Below are 19,467 nucleotides of genomic sequence, written 5' to 3'. Positions count from 1 at the left end.
TACAGAGGATACACGGGCTAGCGTGCCTGTCCCAGTCATAAAGTCCCTTATGCCCGTGGGTGGCCGTGGCCCCAGGCTAAGCAGGAGCATTTCAGGTTGCACCCAGATGTGCTACATGAAGGTGTCCCTCAGCAAGTGAGCCAGTGTTACATGGGAATATGAAACAAATCTGGATGGCAGGAGAAGGAAAGGCCAAGTGTGAGCTGCGTTAGCTTGTGTCTGAAAGCTTACAAGAATCTGCGTGGTGCTGAGTACAATACTGGTGACGCCCACTGGCTGGTTTAGCGTTTTTCATGGGGAGCAGATAGGGAAAGGAGGAGGAAGAGAACACTAGGCTTTGATGGACTTCCCTGGGGGGGAAACAAAAGCAGTATTGGAAAACATTCATCCTTCAAATTTTCAAAATCATCTGTAAGATGTGAACATAACAACAGGTGACTTCTTTTTGCACTCCCCTGGTATCTGAATCTGTAGATGACACCATTTTGGTGTTTCACTTTGTTCTGGTGTTGCTGCTTTCAATGAGCTTGTCTGTGCAGAACAGAAAATTACTCCAGGTTTAAGTGAGTTTGTCCTGCAGGAGAGCAGCAAGGCACCTCTAGCACCTCAAGTAGAGCCTACACAAAAAAAAACTTTTCCCTTTTTCTTCTTTTCTAGTGATCCCCAAAGTAACTAAGCACTTGCTCTCCAATCCCGTCTTCACCTGTATCATCCTGGCAGCCTGCATGGAGATCGCGGTGGTGGCCGGCTTCGCCGCCTTCCTGGGAAAGTACCTGGAGCAGCAGTTCAACCTCACCACCTCATCTGCCAACCAGCTCCTGGGTGAGTAACCACAGGGGCCATCAAATCTTCTGCATCAAAAGGCATTTAAAGGTGTTCAGCGTGGCTGGTTACCTCAACCTGTCTCACTGGTTAGACTGTCCAAAAAGTGACTTGCCCAACATCTAGAAATGTGTCCCTAAGTGGTAGGACCGGGCTCCAGCTGTACCTTGCCTGCAGAGGCCAGAGCAGACCTCCAGCATCCTTCCTCTTCGACTGCACTCTCCACTGCAGCCCACTGCAGTCACTTCCCCTGTAGCCAAGCCCCTTGTGTGAGAAGTGGTATGATACAGCCAGCGTATGAAGGTCTGTGGTGGCCCTGAGGTGCAGCAGAAATCCCAACCAAACCGGGCCGTTTGGTTGCCCAAGACTGCAGTGGCTTGCTGAGTGACAGGGCTGCCCAGCAAACGGCTTGTCTTGTGGTTTAGGTATCACAGAATTCTCCAGCCCATCTCCATCTGGGTTAGGAAGCCCAGTTTCTCCTGCTAGTCCCTCCATTCCCCTTGGAGTGGAAGTGGTGGGAATGCAATCAGCAGTTTGAATACTCAAGCTATTACAGGCTGGTGTCTTTCAAATGCCCTTTCTCTCTGACCATGCTATGCTGCTGCAGTTTCTCATACATATATTTCTCAATATTCACTCATTCTCTGTCAGGATACTGATGCACACACAGGATCTTAATTTGTTTTCTCCTGCTGCTCATTCCTAAGCAGGCCCAGTGATCTGTTTACGACAGCCATTCTCTCAGCAGCACCCAGTTAAGATATCTACTGGTTGATCTTGGATGATGATCTACAACTACAGCTCGCCAGATGGGCAGCTGGCAGTGATCTGTCAAAAACGGGAACATCATGAAATGGGTGGAACTTAATACCAAAATGAGGGGCTTGCAAGCTGGTCTCCTGACAGTTAATTTTCCCATTGAACTCATTGATACCTTCTGGTTTGGGCCTGGTTTTCCAAAAGAAACAATCCCCTGCAGTCAATCTTGCCTTGTCTGGCAACATAGGAACTCACTGCTGAATTTTGGTTGGATATGACAGAAGGCCAGAGGTCTCAAAGATGTTAGGCTCTTCCATCTTTCCTGAAAATTAAAGCCTTGGCAAAGGAAAGCAACTTCACTGTTGACCCACTGGGAGAAGGAAAACCGCTATACTGTTTGGTGGGAGATGCCTGGCCAGTGAACATGTCAGTACAGCTGGATGGTCAGCAAGGAGGGAATCACTTATGAGCCAGAGCACGTCCTGCTTCGGACCTAGCAGTGGGAAAGGAGACTTTGATACATCCGTAGTCCTCACAACAACTTGTTTAATTTAAACAAAGTTGCTACCAGATTTCCCACGTGGTATTTATGGGGGTCCAGAAATGCCAGCATTTGGATGCACTTCTAAGCTTAGCCCAGGTAGGTAAAGTCTGGAGTATAACTGGCAGCAAAGGGATAAGAGTTAACCCAGACAAGCTTAGTGTGATGATGCCTTTCTGTGCCTGGCAAGTTAATCACTTCTGGCAGTGATTTTGCATCTCACAGTTTAAGAAGATTCTTTAAAGAAGACTTCATATTTTCAAATGCAACTATTGCCTAATCTTTGAAGATCAGGCTGCTGTGAAGTATACCAAGCAGGGTTCATTCAAAGCCTCTAGACACCTCAGAAAATTCTTAGCTTTATTTGTCTGCCAGCTGTTGCAGGAAGCATTAGAGATGCTGCTGCTTAGGTTAGGGTGAGCCATCCTCAGCAATTTTGGCATCTCCCCCCAGTATTGACAAGAACTGGAAGAAGATTCCAGTTCCTCTGTGCAAGGCAGCATACACATTTGCATCCATTTCTCTCTTTTTGGGCAACTCCAGCTTGGTGCTACTCCAGCGGTTGGTCATTGCAAGCTTTCCCCATGCTAGTGCACAGATGTCTGCTGGAAAGTAAAAAGCTGTAATAGTGTGGTTCACTGAGCCTTGCTCACGCTTCTGGCTAACTGATCTTTCTTCTTGCAGGAATGACAGCAATCCCATGTGCGTGTCTGGGCATATTCCTGGGTGGCCTCTTGGTGAAGAAGCTCAGCCTGTCTGCTCTGGGAGCCATCAGGATGGCCATGCTGGTGAACCTGGTGTCCACAGCTTGCTACGTGTCTTTCCTGTTCCTGGGATGTGACACAGGACCTGTGGCAGGGGTTACTGTTCCCTATGGAAACAAGTGAGTCCGCAGAGAGTTTCAAGGTCTCACACAGCCTTACCAGCATAAATGCCATGTTACTGTCCTTAACAGGCAGCCTTCAGGCAGCACTGGCCCTTAGACAACCATGTAGAGCCAGCATATAAAGGCAGTGTCATACAGGGCTCTTAGTTTGGAATGTTTTCATGCCACTTGTCACTGTGCGAGTTGAGTACCTGCAGCTAACAACAGCGTTACTGCATTGGTCAAACTGAATTGAAAGGTGCCAGACTTGATTCTGCACCTATGACCAGCTACGTAGCATTGGGTCCAGTACACCATCTGGTTTCTCCTGGCAGCAAAGGACATGCACTGCTTTGTGCATTTGTTTAAGTGCCTGAGGGGAATTTGTAGAACCAGGTTTTAGATGCCTGGAAATTCAGATACAGTGAGGGAAGAGTATGTACGGCTCCAGGCCCATTTTAACGGGAGAAATGAGGCACACAGTGCCCTGTAGCATTCACAGGACTTGGAGAGAGTTATTCTGTATTTTCTTTTCTGATGCTCCTTGGTATGCAGTGGTGACTCTTTAGAAGGCGACAACTTCAAACTCTCAGCTCCTCACAGTTACTATTCTAAAAAAGTGCAAAGCAATCTCCACAGCATCTCTTTGGGTTTCCTTGGAGCTTCTCATTGGGGTAACAAGGCAGCCCAAGCCTTGCATTAGATTCTCTGTTGCAGAGGGACAGTGGCCATAACATTTCTGACCCCATGCAGAAGTTGTAGCCTGGATTTCTTGAGGCTGGGACCCAGATAGCCTGCCCAGGGCTTTTTGTAATTCGTTTGCCTTAACTACCTGCCTTCAAAGCTATTTTTGTGTGGGAGCAATTGGAAATGCTGGCTGATACTATCACACTGCCCATTAATTTCTCTTTCTGTTTCTCTTACAGCTCAACTCCAACCTCATCTCTGGACCCATACTCCCCCTGCAATAACAACTGTGAATGCCAAACTGATTCCTTCACTCCAGTCTGTGGGGCAGATGGGGTCACATACTTATCTGCCTGTTTTGCTGGCTGCAGCAGCACGGTGAGTGGGCTTTCCTCGGGACCTCTCACCTGTGAGCATGAGTGAGTGAGGTTAGCGCGTATCGGCTGGAGTAGCTCATTTACAGCGAGCAGTGGTTACAGCCTCAAAAACTAACTTCATACCTCAGATGGGCCTGAGCTACTGTCAGTTTTCACTCTGTTGTGTAAATGCCACCTGACTGCAGCAGCGATCTGCCACGGTCACTCACAGAGTGGGATGGAATTTCCCATCCTCATCCTCCTCCTCTGGTCTTTCCTCTCAGCACACAAGCAAGGAACACGACAGGAGATCTGCATGGTTGTCCACTGGCAGAACCCAGATATTCTGTGAGACTTTGCTAGCCCAGGCTGTGGGACCAGTTTCTCATTTCTCCTGCAGCTCCTCATCTCCCTGCTTCTCCACCTGCCCATGTTTGCCCTGCCTAATCCTTTTATTGTTTTTCCTCTTGCTCTTTTCCTGAATCTAGTTCCTAGGCACATGCAACCAGATACTGAGTTTATTCGCCCTTGTTTAAGCTTGCTTTCCCCTCCTCTTGCTTCTCTCTCTTTCCCTGCTTTGCTCTGAGGCAGCAGTAAGAGCAGTTGTCAAGGGAGCAGAGACTCCATCCCAAAGACATGCTGCATTTTTCAGTTCTCCATATCTAAGAGTTTATTTCCTTCAGAAAACTCTTAAAGGCCAAACCATTTATGTGTTAAGATGATATGGGGAAATTTTAGCAATATCTTAAAAGCCTGCTTTTCCACTTTTGCTGCTGAAATGGTAGTGTCTTCTGGGTTACCCTGAAAATGAGTGCCTGCTGCTCCATGGGTGGGAACTGGTGGGGTCCCAGCAGTCCTTGCTGCCTGCCTGGGGCTGTGCTAGGCATGGTCATTGCTGTCACACTGCCTGTGTGGAGCCTGTGGGAGGTCAGCCTGGTCACAGTGACTGTGGCTACAGGAACGTCAGTGCTCACCACATGCAGTTATCCCTCCGTCGCTTCATCCTTCCTTTTTAAGGAGACATCAAACCTCCCTTTGTGCCTTAAAGAGACAAGCCGCCTGCGAGTACCAGTGAGTGGAGGTGCAAGTTTGCTGCTGGCAAGAGCAACCTCACAGCCCAGATGACCTGGGAGCTCATCCTTCTTAAACCTCTTCCCTCCTCTATTCCCACTCCAGCCTTGGAGATGTAGGTACCCCTTTGAAATACCAGTTTTGAGGTGCTTTCAGCAACCCCACAAGTGTGTGGCACATGCAAAGGTGTTACATCCTGCCCTCTTCCTCCTCCTCCCAACAAGAGAGAAGTCAACACCTGGGCAGCAACATGATCATTTTAACAAGAAGCCAGCTTGTACAGGGCACACAGAATAGTGTCTCACCAGTTCGCTGAGCCCTTAGCAAGAATAGAGCCAGTGTGATCCATGGCTGGAGTGTGGGAACAACTTCTTTGCTGTGCTGTGCAGGGCAAAGCTTTGGCTCCTCTGGAAGGAGCACAGTAATGAAAATTCAGTGCTGCCCCTTCCAGTCTGCCGCTGCCTGACCTCCTGCTCTGCAAGAGCAAACCTCTGAGCAAAAACCTCACTCTCCCTCATCCTCACTCTTACTTATTCTTTCTTATTTTGCCTTCTCGTCATCATCTTGGGTTTTTTTCCATTGCTTTGTTTTGTACTGTTTTTTTGCAGTAACATCTTGGACACAAATTAGTGAAGCAATAGCATCCTCTGGAAAGGGCATTATCAGGAATTATGGACCAGTTTGGCCATGCAACGGCCCTGAGGCAAAGCCAAATTGCCAAACCAGGTTTTAAACCCATAATCCAGGTAATGACCTGTCTAGAGGGTCTTGTGAATGTTATATGCTCGTGATGAGCCAAGGGTTGCTTTTACTGGGACATAAAATTCTCTGAATGCTTTATTTAACTTTACTGCGTTGGACATCTCTGACTGCCTCTCTCCGCTTTTCCTCTGTGAACAACTTCTCAAAGCAACTTGTAGCTCAGTATTTTCTTTTTCATTTCTTCTCTCTTACTGAGCTGATTGCAGAGGTGCATCTGTCCAAAAAGCCCTAGGAGCATTGGTGCTGATAGGCAGAGCTTAGGCACTGTCAGGAATTTCTCTTTCAAGCCATTCCTGGGAGTGACCCTTGCGTATGAAGCCTTTGATTGTGCATCTTGTTTGTTTGATGCCATTGCTTCACACACCCTTTTGGCTGGAGACGCCTGAATGCCTGGAATTACCATGCTGGCATCTCACAGCTTTGCACTGAAGTGCCAGCTTGTCCCATTTCCTGTCAGAGCCAGGGTTTAAAAAAAATGAGTAATTAAAAACGTGGGTAATTTGCATAGGTAATCATCCCAAACTCAGGAGGCTGTTAAAGGTGGAAACTCTGCATCTGTGCAGCTTCACAAGCACACAGAAGATCTGGGTGTGCAGGCTGCTGGGCCCTCGAACACTGTGATAATGTGTGGTTGAATGAGGTGGGATTGCAGACAAGGGAATCTACAGCAATTTGGCACGGGTAGCAAAAAGTTGCCCCTCCTACAGGACAAAGGTAACACTCCATCTTTGATGTTTCCTTTTTTGATGTCTGTGAGTTGTATAGTGCATCAGTAATAAAAGATCAAAGATCTCCCAGATAAGGATGAGATGCAGCACTAAGCAAGCAGATGTTGGTACAAACTACTCACGCTGCTTTGGGCTAGCACCTTGATGCACAATGGTCAGAAAAGCAGATTGAGGGGCAAATTTTCAGGCAGTGAAGGTAGGGACCTGCCTCGTGGTTTGTGAAAATCACACCAACGGCAGGAGAATCTGCCCCACCATTGCCAAAAGCAGGTACTTTCTGTCCATTGATAAGAACCCATGGGAAATAAGGGGGCAGTTCTGTGTGTTTGCCATGATAGAAGTGTTGTCCCAGGGTATTTCAGTGCAGGCATGTACTTTCCTGGACTTAGATGGGTTTTAATCCACGGGGCTGTGTCCAAGCTGGTTGTTAGCAGTGCACTGCAGTGAGAGCTAGGAACTACAAATTCCTGTTGTCTCTGTGCAAACACCACTGCAGTGGTGCTAATTGTCACCATACCGAAGCCTTCAGGTGGCAGCTTCTAACTCACAGCACAGGAATTTGTTATGTTAATTATTACTTGCCAGCCAGAAAGGCACCTGTATGTCTAATCCAGCTTTCCTCGAGTTCTGCACTGCGGTCTCTCTTGCCCTCTGTGCGCTTATTTGGAAGAAAATCATTTGACTTCTATGCGGAAGAAAGAGATTGGTGTCAGAAAGGCTGGAGTTGTATCCCCGCAGATCCTTATCTTTGGAGGCAGTGAACCAGAAAGTGTGCTTTTGTATGGTCCTAAGGGGACCCAGCAGAAAAGCAAAGGAATTTCCGCTTGAACATGGTAGAGGGGAAGAGGAGGAGATTTAGCTGTTTTTCAATATGTTTTATTTTATGGTGTTACTCCTCTTACAAACATGTGATCTGCAAACCCAGCAGGCTGATGAAGACAAGCCATGAATCATTTATGATCATTTCTGTATTCGTTAAGGGATTTCTTGGTAGTATTGTGTGCCTTAATTGCACTGACTTCCCCCACTCAGAAATTCAGGAGGGTGAGCTGGAAAATAAGAAAAAAAAAAAAAATCCCTAAATCTGTGACTGGCAAACAAAGCTTCTTTTCACATCCTGCCCTTGCTGGAGAGATCACAGGAAAATGCAGTCATTTTTCCCTCCTTCTGATCACATATTGATAAAGTTTATCTCAACTGACTTAGCTTTTAGCTCAACACAAATCCCACTGAACCAGATGTAATTCATTAGCCCTGTAGTGTACTTGAGTCCAGTAGTGTCAGTGCCATCAAACTGTGATAGTTCAACTCTTGGTGAGCTGCAGCACCCAGCGTGGGTGGCTCCTTCCCGGGATTCAGGGTGCTGGAAGCAGGCGTTGAACCTGCAGCCAAGACCAGTGCTGCAGATTTACCTGCTTTTAATGTACTTCAGTTTAATTGCAACAGCCAAGAGGACGGAGGTAAATAAGAAAGTAATTACAACCATAATTTGGGGATCTTCCTTGTCGCAGGGACACAGATCATTTCTTTATTCTCCTCCAAAGGGGTATAACTTGGTAATAATTTTGTTGCAGTGACGTTTATGGGAGAGACTTGAAAGGAGCAGAAGAAAAGAAACAAGCCAAGGGACAGCTTTCCCTTGCTGGTAGCATGCATCGGAGCTGACGAACCTGTGAAATTCTTTCCAACCCCCCCTCAAATAAGCACTTAGGATTCACTTAATTGACCATTAGAGGATTCAGAGTTGCTGTTGGCAAGCTCTTGTACCAGAGGGCGGGTGGTGGGGGCTGCGGCTCTCCCTTCTCCTGAACCCCTGTGCTCCTCTGCAGAACCTCAGTGGCTGTTCATGCCTCACCTCGGTCCCTGCTGAAAATGCCACCGTCGTTCCTGGCAAATGCCCCAGTCCCGGCTGCGAAGAGGCCTTCTTGACATTCCTCTGCGTGATGTGTGTTTGCAGCATGATCGGGGCCATGGCGCAGACACCGTCAGTCATCATACTCATCAGGTAGGACCACTGCCAGGAGGAATCCATAAGTGTAAGGGGCTGCTCTTGGGGTGGGAGCAGGGCTGGAGGGACCGTGGGGTACTGCTGGGAGCTGCAGGGAGCCGGGGGTCCTGCACAGCTCCTGGGCTCTGCCTTTTGGGGCTGCACTGACTGTCCCCAGATCCATGACTTTGGACTGAACCTCGCTTAAGCCATCAGCCAATCCTCCTTTGACTAAGCACTGCCTGGTGGAGACACCTTGAAAGAGCTGCCTGTATTTTCAAAAGATTTTTAACCTCCTCAGCAAATGAGGAACTATGGGCACGGGCTTTCTCATATGTTGCTGCCTTTACATGCAGGCAGGAGTTGGGGATGTGAAAGCCCGAGCAGTCCTGGCTGAATTTCAGCCACGTTGTTTCAAGTGTTATTTAAATCATTTTCTCTCTAAGCCACTGTTTAGCTTGGTAGCTCCTGGTTCGTCCATGGCATGACACCACTGAATTCAGTGCCTGCAGTGCTGACTTGCTAGAGAGAAACAGGAATTGCTTGAGTACAGCTTTGGTAAAATGGGAGTGAGGAGGGACCGGGCTTGCAAGCCAAGGAGGTCCCTGCAGGAGTGCTGCCAAGAAAGGTGGCAGGCTTGTTCTTACCAAGGCTGGGGTTAGTATGGGAAGGGAAATACAGACATACAGGTTCTAGTCCCGGTAGTAAGCATGTGAAAACTGCATCAGGAAAGGGGCAGAATTGCAACCCCATGTTCTCAGCATGTAACAGCTTAATAAGATAGCTTTAGAGGTGGCTTGGAGATAACGGAAATCATGGAAAAATGAAAGGCTGCGGCAAAGACTAGCTTTGGTCAATATCCCCCTGGCTAGAGTTTAACTTCTGGCACCCTGGAGCAAGTCCAAGAACAGAAGGAACTCGAAAGTCTGAAGGACATCTCTGAGTTGAACCGACATGAATAGGTGGGCAAAGGTAACTTTCTCAAATAACTGACCTTGTGTTATTTCCAGACACTGGGAACACTTCACCTGATGATATACATGTATTTCTAAGCCCACGTTTATCCAGTATTACTTATCTGTCCCGACTGTCACTTACTGAGAATAATAACCAGAGGCATAAATAGCAGATCCATTCTGCTGCTTGGAAAATTCCAATAAAATTCAATCAATAAGGTCTGTATTAGAAACACAGTCTTGAGTGGATCTTGGACAGAACAGCTCTGTGAGGGCATATCTCCCTGCAGGAGACGAAATGAGATATTCCACCTACTAGTTCATTTCTCTCTTTGCATCTACAGTAGCTAAAGGGAAATCAAATTTCTCATGATAAATATTGTGGCAAAAGTAATTTGAAGTTTGAAGAGTTCTTTGTTCAAGGGAGCTGCCAGCACCTGTAGGATCCTGCATGGAGACATCTTAGTGTCGACTTGAAATGAGATAAGCCAGTTGCCAACCAGGAAGAAGAATAGAAGGGAATAAGAAAAGTAAAGGGAATATTAAAAATATTCAGCTCACAGCTGTAGGAAATAAACAATTCACACATCCAAATTAGTAACTCCCCTCCCCTTAGAATCACTGATAGCTACTAAAATGCACAGGAGAGAGCTTTTCACCATATACCGCTTCGTGCTGTCTTGCAACTGCCATCTTGGATTGCTAGAAGAAAATTTTGGCTTATGACTTGTCCCTGATGTCCGTGGCAGTGACAAGTAGCATCAGCAGCTCCTGTGTATGGTTAATTTAAAATGAACTTCAGTGTCTACAAATTAGATGTCTTGTCTAGGCAATCATTTATTCACTGCTGTAGTCAGTGAGAAAAGGAGTTGTCATCAGGTGGCAACTTTTTCTCCGCCTTAAGTACGGGAATTAACTTTGTACTGAAATTCAAATAGTGGATGGAAGGACACCAGCACCAAGGAAAAACCCACTATAAATATTTCATGTGATAACCTATTTTTTTCCATAAAATAAACTTTAATACTCTGTTTCCTTCATTTCCCACCCAACTGTAGAACCGTATTTGAGCCAAGTCGTTAACCACTGGGACATTTTTCCAAGGGTAGATACTTCCTGGCATAAAGGCTTTATATTGAGCCTGGGAGTCTGCCTGAAAACTCTGCTGAAATTCATCCAGAGGTCACAGGCTTCATAAAGGAGTCGTGGTATAGCGTTACGTGGGCTGTGTAATGTTTGAGATGAGGGCAGGTGATCAGAACGGTCTTAACTTAAAACCTGTTGCCATTTCTGGCTGTTGTATAGGTGTTGTGTGATGCCCTTCCAGTGTATTTATACAGAGGACCACCACTGCCACCATGGATGCCACCAGCAGCGCTGCCTGCAGACCTCTGTAAGGAGTTAATGGAAGAGGCAGCTTAGGCCTTTAAAGTTCCCTTGTGTGATGAATCTATTCATAGGGGGATCACTGTCCTGCTTCCCCAGCCTTTATATACTGTGGGAAATAAAATGCTATTATAAGACTTAAGGCCAAATTAACGGCTTCTGACATTCCAAAGGCTTTGCAGAGCCTACCCCAGGAGGATGACTTTAGCCAGTAGCATCCTTGAGTGAAGCATATTAGAATGCAATGAATTACTTTTTAAAGCACCTTTGAAGGATAACACTAATGTGATAGAGTGGGTTGTGTTTGTAGCAAAAGGCAGTGCAACCGTTGTCTGCCAGGCATAAAAAAAAATTGCAAGCTAAACTCATGCCCATGAAAACTGGTCTTCTTGACACTTCCTTTTGGAGGCTTGATTTAACAGGCTGACTGAACCTTTTGGTCCATCATCCTTCTGTCTCTTGTTCCCAGTAGTCTGGGAAGTTGCAGAACAAAAAGTTTTCTCTCCCTCCGATTCTCATCATCTGGAGCCTTGAAAGCGTGATGGGGAGCTTGTAAATGGTGATTTACTGGGATAGGAATTTCATTTTTCCCCATCCTATGACAAGATTAGCTGCTGTTATTAATGACTTAGCTAAATTCCTGAACCTGTCACCAATGCAATTACTTTTGGGGCTGTAGGCAGTTCAGACGAAGGGAGAAGAAAAACCCCATTAATGACTTTTTGAAGAGGTGGTGGTGGCATCCTGGCTTACAGCACAGAATGGCCACGGGGTGTGTTAATCAAAGCAGAACAAGAAGAAACGATTTCACTTTCTTCCTCCCTCCTCCCTACAGAACCGTGAGCCCTGAACTCAAGTCTTACGCTTTGGGGGTGCTTTTCCTGCTTCTCCGTTTGCTAGGTAGGTACAAAAATTTCCTGTCCTTTCTCTCGCATTGTTTCCTCCCCCACAGAAAACGTGCAGAAGTTGATTTCTACTCCATGCGGTGCTGTGTTTGTCATGAGTGAGGTCTGACACAACAGGGTCCAAGCTCTCTCTATGAAGGATATCACATTAAGGCTTTTGAAGGCACTTTTCCTGCCATTTGAATTGTGCTAATGGAAGAAAATGTGGTCTTGCATGAGAATTGACCATTTCTGCCATGGTCCCATGCAGCCGGTTACTCTTCTATAGCTGTTATTAACATGTCAGCAGCTTGCAAAATTACTGCTGTATTCCGCATTGCTGAAGTAGAGGAATATGTATTTTTATCCTTTTTTGAGGGACAGGACCTGTGTTACATGGTGTATTTGCCCCTTCCTTTGGGTCTCTCAGAAGGAAGAACAGTAAAATGAGACAGACTGAGTCCTTGTACCCTTCAGTGGGTTAATATGCCATTAAAATGCATATGGCTGTTCCTCTGGACCAGTATGTGCTTCTCATACTGGTATTTATTAAAAGGAACACGCTAGGCTTTAGTCTGTTTAGCTGCTTCTTGGTTCTGGGTGGAGGGTTTTTTCCCTTTTGAAGAGATAACTCCTATATTTCAGCTCGTTAATTTCAATAGTTCAGGGCAAAATCCTCAGATCCATCATTGTGTGGGTCCATCTCATCCACAGGGTTTCTGCATGTTGTGGGGATGGAACTTTTTTTTTTTTTTTTCAGCAAGGCATGGGCAGTACCTTCCCTGCTTGCCCCCCCAGTCTCAAAGGAGTGAGCTGGAGCATCAAGTGCCATCTCTTAGGCTACAGCAAGACACTAGGAAGTATGGGACCAGAAGTACAATACCATACGTTGCTTTGAATAAGTGACCCCATTTATTTACTTGTTTCATCTAACACCTTACTCCCCATTAGCTGAAAGGGAAATGGTGGTCCCAGACCAGTTTGCGATAAAGCCAATTAGATTTTCATTGTTTTTGGTGAAGCAGCTGCAGTCGTACAGAGAGCTCCATCAAGTAACCTTATCGAGAGCTCAGCTAACTCGAAGGGAAGCCTGGGCTGCCTTGGGTCAGCTCTGGTTCAAGCCTTGCAAAGGCAGCATTTTCTTTAGCTGTTGCTGCTGCTCTCAGGTTTTGGCCAGTCTTCAGCTCTCGCTGGCTGAATATGGAGTGTCAAGAGGTGAGTGTGTGAAGAGGGTGGCTGTGGGCTATTGTTTCCAAAGGAAAAAGTGTTTAAGGGGGGGAAGATTTTCTCTCTTTTTTTGCTTTCAAAAAAGAGAAGCCCCCTGAGATAGCAGCATGCTGAATCCCTCTAAAACCAGTCTCAGACATGTATGCTTAAGTTGAATAGATCTTTTTCTTCCAATAAAGAAGCCAAAGTAAGAATTCAAACTCAAATCTTTATATGTTGCTCTGCCACTAAGGAATTCCCATGAAGTAAGACAATGCATCCTGAAGCATATCAGCAACGTAGCTGGAACCCACAGAAAATGAAGCGAAAGGTGCTTTTCAATATGAACAAGGGTATCCAAATCTTGCCCGTAACAACCTGAGGTTTGAGAATAGCTTTACTGATTTATTTTAAAAGCTGTTCAGTTCACCTTTAAGCTTTGACTTAAGAAGACAGTGATAATAGCTGCTTCTTGAACCAAAGGAGAGTATTAAATATAGGAGGTATGAGACCCCGAGGTGCAATCGTAGCTAATAGATTTCAGTAAGACAGAAGCAGCTTTTTTATACAACCCTACAGTTTCAGCAGTGAAATATATATATAGCAGAAAATTTTGCAACACTTTGCAGTAAGAGGTAAAACATGATTGAATCTCTTTAATATTCACTGTAATAACATGAAACATGACTGAATCCCAGTATCCTCTGGATGTATTGTCTTATTCCGTAGGAATTCTGCTGTGAGAGGGCAGTGTAACAGTGTCTTCGTATAAAAACATTACTACAGTTTCTCAGAGAAGAGATTAAAGCAATGCCATTGGAACCAAAGATTTGGAGTGGAAGTGTCAGGGCTGGCAAAGAGTTTTAGACTCGTAAGATCCTGAATGCATCCTTTCTGGATGGTGTTCACCGTGCATCCTAGCAAAGCCTTCACTCACTGAGGCACTTGCTTTTGTTTTTCCTACAAGCCCATTTTTTTACCTCTCTTCTTCCAACATGAAAAAAACCAACAGTGTTTCTCTCTCAGAAGGACTTCCCAATCTGTGGTGCAACCCGTTAACTCCCTTGTCTCAGAGGGTCTAGACACCAGGTTGCTCCTATGAGTCTTTTGTCCTCTCCTCTGGTAAAAATGACTTGAAATACTCTTTAAGGTTTCCACATCCGTGCCTGCATTCATATAGGTAAAGCTTTGGCGTTCAATGAAAACAAGTCCTTCCTCAAGTCTTAGGAGGGGCAATTTCCAGGCCAAATTATCTTGAAATACTGGAAAGCCAGCTAAAGCCAGCAGATGGGGATGACAGCCCTCCGAAGTTCAGCCTGTAGACCTTCAAAGCTTTGTCTCAGGATCTCTCGGCATGTTAATCAGTAGGAGCTCACACCTCAAAATTATGATCCAAATGCAGAAAGCATGCCGCTCCTGCCTCCTTGCTCACCGCCACAGCTGGATGTTACCCGCTTAGGTGGCATCCAGCACCAGTGCAGCATTGAAGCACACAACCTGCTTTCAGCAGCACAGTCTCTTTGCTTGTTTCTGGCAGGAGCCCAGCTGAATTTTTAAATTCTAGGTTAAGTGTGTAGTTGTCCACATGTTTCAACAAAAAAGCATCTTTAACTTAGAAGCAGAACCAGCCCAGTCTGGAATTACCAGTCATTGAAATGCCGAACAGAGGGCTGGCGCTGACATTTTCCCAGAACCAGGTTTTTAGATGTGATGGCTAGAGCTAGTGTTTCTAGCAGAAAGATTGTCTTGACTTTATATCATCTGTTTTTTGTTTACTACATTTGTGCTCTTAATGGCTGGTTAAAATGAATACCAAAAGCCCATATAGCCTTTCTTAACTCCTGCATTTATTAACATGTAAGGAAGATCAAACAAAATCTGCAGGCTCTAGTCATCAACAAAATAAAATAAAGAGATCTCGGTTACCACAGGAAACAGTAAAGACAACCAAGTTATTTGTAGTCTTAGGATACATGTCATGGATGTCACTATTTTGCTGATGACAAGCTGAAGGAAGGGTTTTTTTTTAAGCCTGGAAATCCAGGTTAATGATGAAACTGTATCCAAGATTAAACACTTTTCTGTCTAGAAACTGCAGTCCTTGTGTCTGTCTACATGTGTATTTATAGAGTCTCAGGCATTACAGCACCTATGGATGCAGTGATACTGTCGAGGGTATGTTGTGCCTGTTTGTTGTTGGATTTCAGTAGATGCAGTGCTCTCCTTTGCTTGCTGTCTTAACCCACAGCAGTGGTTTAACCCATCAGGATTTTTCCAGGGTTTATCTGCTTCCAGTGTCCCCCTGTAAATATAGAAGAAGGAAGAGAGATGGTTTACGTTATGTAGAACATCCACGTTTTCTTCTGGCTGCTGCATGCTTGGTGCACGTGTGCTGGCTGGGGAGTACAAAGTTGCAATGTGGATGTCCAAACCACTGCTGGGGCAGCGTGAAACAGGGGCCTCGACAATGTCCCTGTAGGAAGGGGAAAAGTAGAAAAGCAAAGCGTTGCCTTTATTAGTTAAATGAGGTTGGAGTGATCACTCTGCTTTAAGATTGCAGCTCTGCTGCAAACTGTGATTGAGAAACACTCATCAGTAGTTAGCTGCGTTGGGAGAATCCTGCTGTGATATTTCATTTAACGGCGCACAGAAATTTTCCCTTCTTTTCAGATTTAATCTTTGGCATCTATTAGAGGCCATTATTTCTTTTCCTTAGACTCAGAGAAAACCTTCACCTGTGTCAGGGAAAGGTCCAAAAGTAGATCTCAGTGCCCCAGCTGATTTCAGGCTCTGAACTGGAGTGCTATGGCATCCTTCAGGTGAGCACCCCAGAGTGCAGAATTACCAGGATCTAAACAGAATGCAGCAAGGCTGTCCTTCTCCTCTTTCATTTACCCCTCCACTCAGTCTCATTAGGCAAATGAGAAGCTTAATAAAAGCCACTTAAACTTGAGTAAAATCCTTCCTGCATGTTGATATCAGCAGGAATCTCTTCCATAGACATTGAGTCCAAGCTAAAAACTTATCCACAGACTTTGTTTAGGTTGATTTAGAACTTAGAAAATTAGAATCACAGGCTGCAGCTGGGACCATTAACCTTGATAAAGTATCCTCTCCATTCACTGCAATCACATCCTCTCTCTTTTATCATAAGGATCATAAAAGCATGATTTGTCTCTCTTATTTTGACAGGTTTTATCCCACCTCCGCTGATCTTTGGGGCTGGAATTGACTCCACATGCCTGTTTTGGAGCACGTTCTGTGGCGAGCAAGGAGCCTGCGCGCTGTACGACAACGTGGTCTATAGATACCTGTATGTTAGTATTGCTATAGCCCTGAAGTCATTTGCATTCATCTTATATACAACCACCTGGCAGTGCTTGAGGAAAAACTATAAAAGATATATCAAGAACCACGAAGGTGGTCTCAGCACTAGTGAGTTTTTTGCCTCTACTCTCACCCTAGACAATCTGGGGCGGGACTCGGTGCCCCAAAATCAATCACATAGGACAAAATTTATCTATAACCTTGAAGATCATGAGTGGTGTGAAAATATGGAGTCTGTTTTATAGTGACTGTGGAGGGGTGAACTCTATTAATAATACAAGGGTCCTTTTTAATAAAAACAAGAAGAGCACGAATGAAGAAACACAACTGCAAAACAACAATGGCAACGCAGGAAACTCTTGTCTTTTTCTCAAAGTCAGACCCAGCCAGGATTCTTGAGAACAGCATCTTTTAATGGGATCGTTTGTGACATCCTGCGGGGTGATGGAGCCGCTGTGGCTGGGTACCAGCCCCTTTGATGACAGTACGAGCTTCCAAGAAGGGCATCTGCAAAGGTTCATCGGAAAGCTTGGCAAATGGACAGGCTTGGGCATAAGGCATAGAAAAAGCAAGGTGGTAACAGCAGTGCCGGAAGAGGCGTTTGTGGTTGCAAACAGGGTCCCAGGGATACATGGAGCCCTGCAGTGTGGGCTGAAGGATTAGCCGGTCTGGGTGCTATTCAAGCCCGCTGCACTCTGTGATGGCAAAGAGGGAGCGGTGCTGGAGTTGTTCCACCATCACACTGTCACCAGCCACGAGTCCACGATAAATACCTTGAAAGCTGCTGGAAACCTTCCAGGTGGCGAGCAGTGCTGTCAGAGGTATCCAAGTCCTTCCAGCTGAGGCTTATTCGCAGATTGCAGCTTTGTGGTTGTCTGTGAATAGCTGTGCTCAGATCTCTCAAACCCAGTAAAGTTCAAGACATTTGCTCACACTTGCCAAACGTGCTGTCATTTTTAAAGAGGGATGAATTCCAAGTACTTGTCTGTGTAATCCTCTAATAAGATTTTTTTAAAAAAATTATTTTCAAATCTATGTTAACCCTTAAATCGCTGACAGTTTTCCATAGGGAGGATTTATTTATGCTAGTTTGGGGAAGGATCCTCTAATTCACCCAAACATAATGTGACTCAAGGGGTTTGTTTAATCCTCTGCATTTTTTTATCCATACGCCTTCATTCTAATATGCTACCAAGCCAATGAAGACACATAATATGTTTCTAAAAAAGAGAACGAATGCACTGTGTCTCTATAAAAACAATTGTCAGTTGGAGAATTATAGATAATATGATTTACATAATATAGTTTTTTCATATTCTGTGTGACTCAGTGAATACATATATATATGGAGAGGCTGTTTACATTCTCTCCAGTTTTTAAAGATATATATATATATATATATAATTTGCAATCTAGAAATTGTGGCGGATGTTTTCTTTAAAGTGTGTGTGTGTGTGTGTGTGTACGTGTACAAGATGAAAGGAATACTGACCTTAATCCTGCAGCCCTCACAACTGTTACTGTTTTTTCACCTGAGAAATTCCACTGACTTCAGTGGAAGCTGTGTGAGGAAGGCAGAATAATCTCCCCTCCTGGAGGCCACCTTTTTGCCCTTAGATGTGCAAATAGTGTTCCTATGGAAGGCTGGGTTATGGGAGCAGAGGCTGGCCAGCATCTGAAATTTTCATTGAGATCCTCAAGAGGCACCCATGCAGGAGGAGATTTGGCTTTGCTTTTGCAGTGCAGTCTTGTCTAAATCTGCAAAAATCATGGGTAAGCTTTCATCTGATTTCAAGAAGCATGGGGTCAGGCTTATTTTGCATGCATATTTTTCTTTTCCAAAACATTCCTGCTGGGAAGCAATACAAATTGGTTGTGTTTGATGAGTTTTCCGCAGGAACCAGACCCATTTCCAATGGACGAAATGTCAGAAGGGTTTTAAGGGTTAGCATTGTAATCAAAAAGCTCCTTTTTTTGTTTGTATTTTGAAGCTGTTGTGAACTTGCAGATGTTTAGAGAAGTAACCTGGCATGTTGAACCGAATGCTGGACATCACTTCCATGCAGCTGGTGGAGAGGCTGATCTTCCCTAAGTCCTTGTCCATTGCTGGCAGTGGACACCCCAGAGCTGGCACAATTACACAGGGTTGATAACTTGCCACTCATGTTCAACACCTTTTAAGCAGACTTTTCTCTTACCTAGGCATTGAAACATGGCTGTGGGGTATCAAACTGCTTCCACTTGACTGACTTTACATGTGTGTTTAATTTATGCACAGCATTTTATGTTTGGCAACAATAAGGCGGGAAAAAAAAGGGGGGGGGGGTGTATCAAATAAACTCCACTGTGCCAAATACTTGACAAATATTGTAACTGCAGATATTTGATTCTTGGGTTTCAGCCATGTTAAGAATCACTTGATTAATGGAGTTGAAGGGAAAAAAAAAGTTATCAAGCGATGCAGTGCCATTGTTATGTTGGGTGGTAAATGATGCTTTTTAGACCATTAGATTGGTTTAGTATATCCTGTCTGCTAAAACAGAGATACTGCATCCATAAAACAATGAATTTAAAAAGGCACGGGGTGCATAACAGTCTCATAAAATATGTATAATTGTCAAGTATAAGCCTTTGAAATCATTCTGTACAGTTCTCTTCATTCTGCAAATTTATTACTTAGACTGCTGTCTTTTCAAATGTTAGCTCATAATGTTACACTATACACACACATTCAGACTCGAACACAAATGTCACAGAATAGAACCTTTCTAAAAGCCTGATTGCTTGAAATTCTATAACGTCTTTCACAATTTCATTTTTTTCCCCTCTGAAAGTCCAAGGTGAAGGAGAATAGCATGCTGACATGATGCAAAACAAATTCCCAGTGTTCAAGAGCTGTGGTTTGTCAGTACAGTCAAAAGTCCCCCTTGACTGGAGTTACAGAAACAGGATTCCAGGGCACTTAATGTTTTCTTTTTTTTTTTTTTTTTTTTTTTTTTTTCATTTAATGTTGTCTCTTAGGTATGGGAGATGCAGTTGAATGGGATTACTTACATTATTTTTAAGCTGTAGTTTAAATTCCTGCATGATGGAGGTTTTATTTCTTTTGATAATGTGACTTCTGAAGAGC

General features: G+C 44.7%; 1 protein-coding gene across 1 annotated transcript in view; it reads left to right on the top strand.

Moving 5' to 3' along the window:
* SLCO3A1 (solute carrier organic anion transporter family member 3A1) overlaps window positions 1–19,117 on the top strand; it is a 144,402-nt gene extending 125,285 nt beyond the window's left edge. The window contains exons 5-10 of the mRNA XM_037395554.1: window positions 658–822; window positions 2,807–3,005; window positions 3,914–4,052; window positions 8,421–8,596; window positions 11,756–11,820; window positions 16,203–19,117. Of these exons, the coding sequence (XP_037251451.1) occupies window positions 658–822; window positions 2,807–3,005; window positions 3,914–4,052; window positions 8,421–8,596; window positions 11,756–11,820; window positions 16,203–16,582 (1,124 nt within the window). The 3' untranslated portion in view covers window positions 16,583–19,117. The remainder of the gene's footprint in view (window positions 1–657; window positions 823–2,806; window positions 3,006–3,913; window positions 4,053–8,420; window positions 8,597–11,755; window positions 11,821–16,202) is intronic.
* Window positions 19,118–19,467: the final 350 nt, after the last annotated feature.

The sequence above is a fragment of the Falco rusticolus genome, chromosome 7, assembly GCF_015220075.1.
Source record: "Falco rusticolus isolate bFalRus1 chromosome 7, bFalRus1.pri, whole genome shotgun sequence".
Taxonomy (NCBI): domain Eukaryota; kingdom Metazoa; phylum Chordata; class Aves; order Falconiformes; family Falconidae; genus Falco; species Falco rusticolus.
The sequence above is the reverse complement of the archived record's forward strand: the minus strand, read 5'-3'. Positions and strand labels throughout refer to the sequence as shown.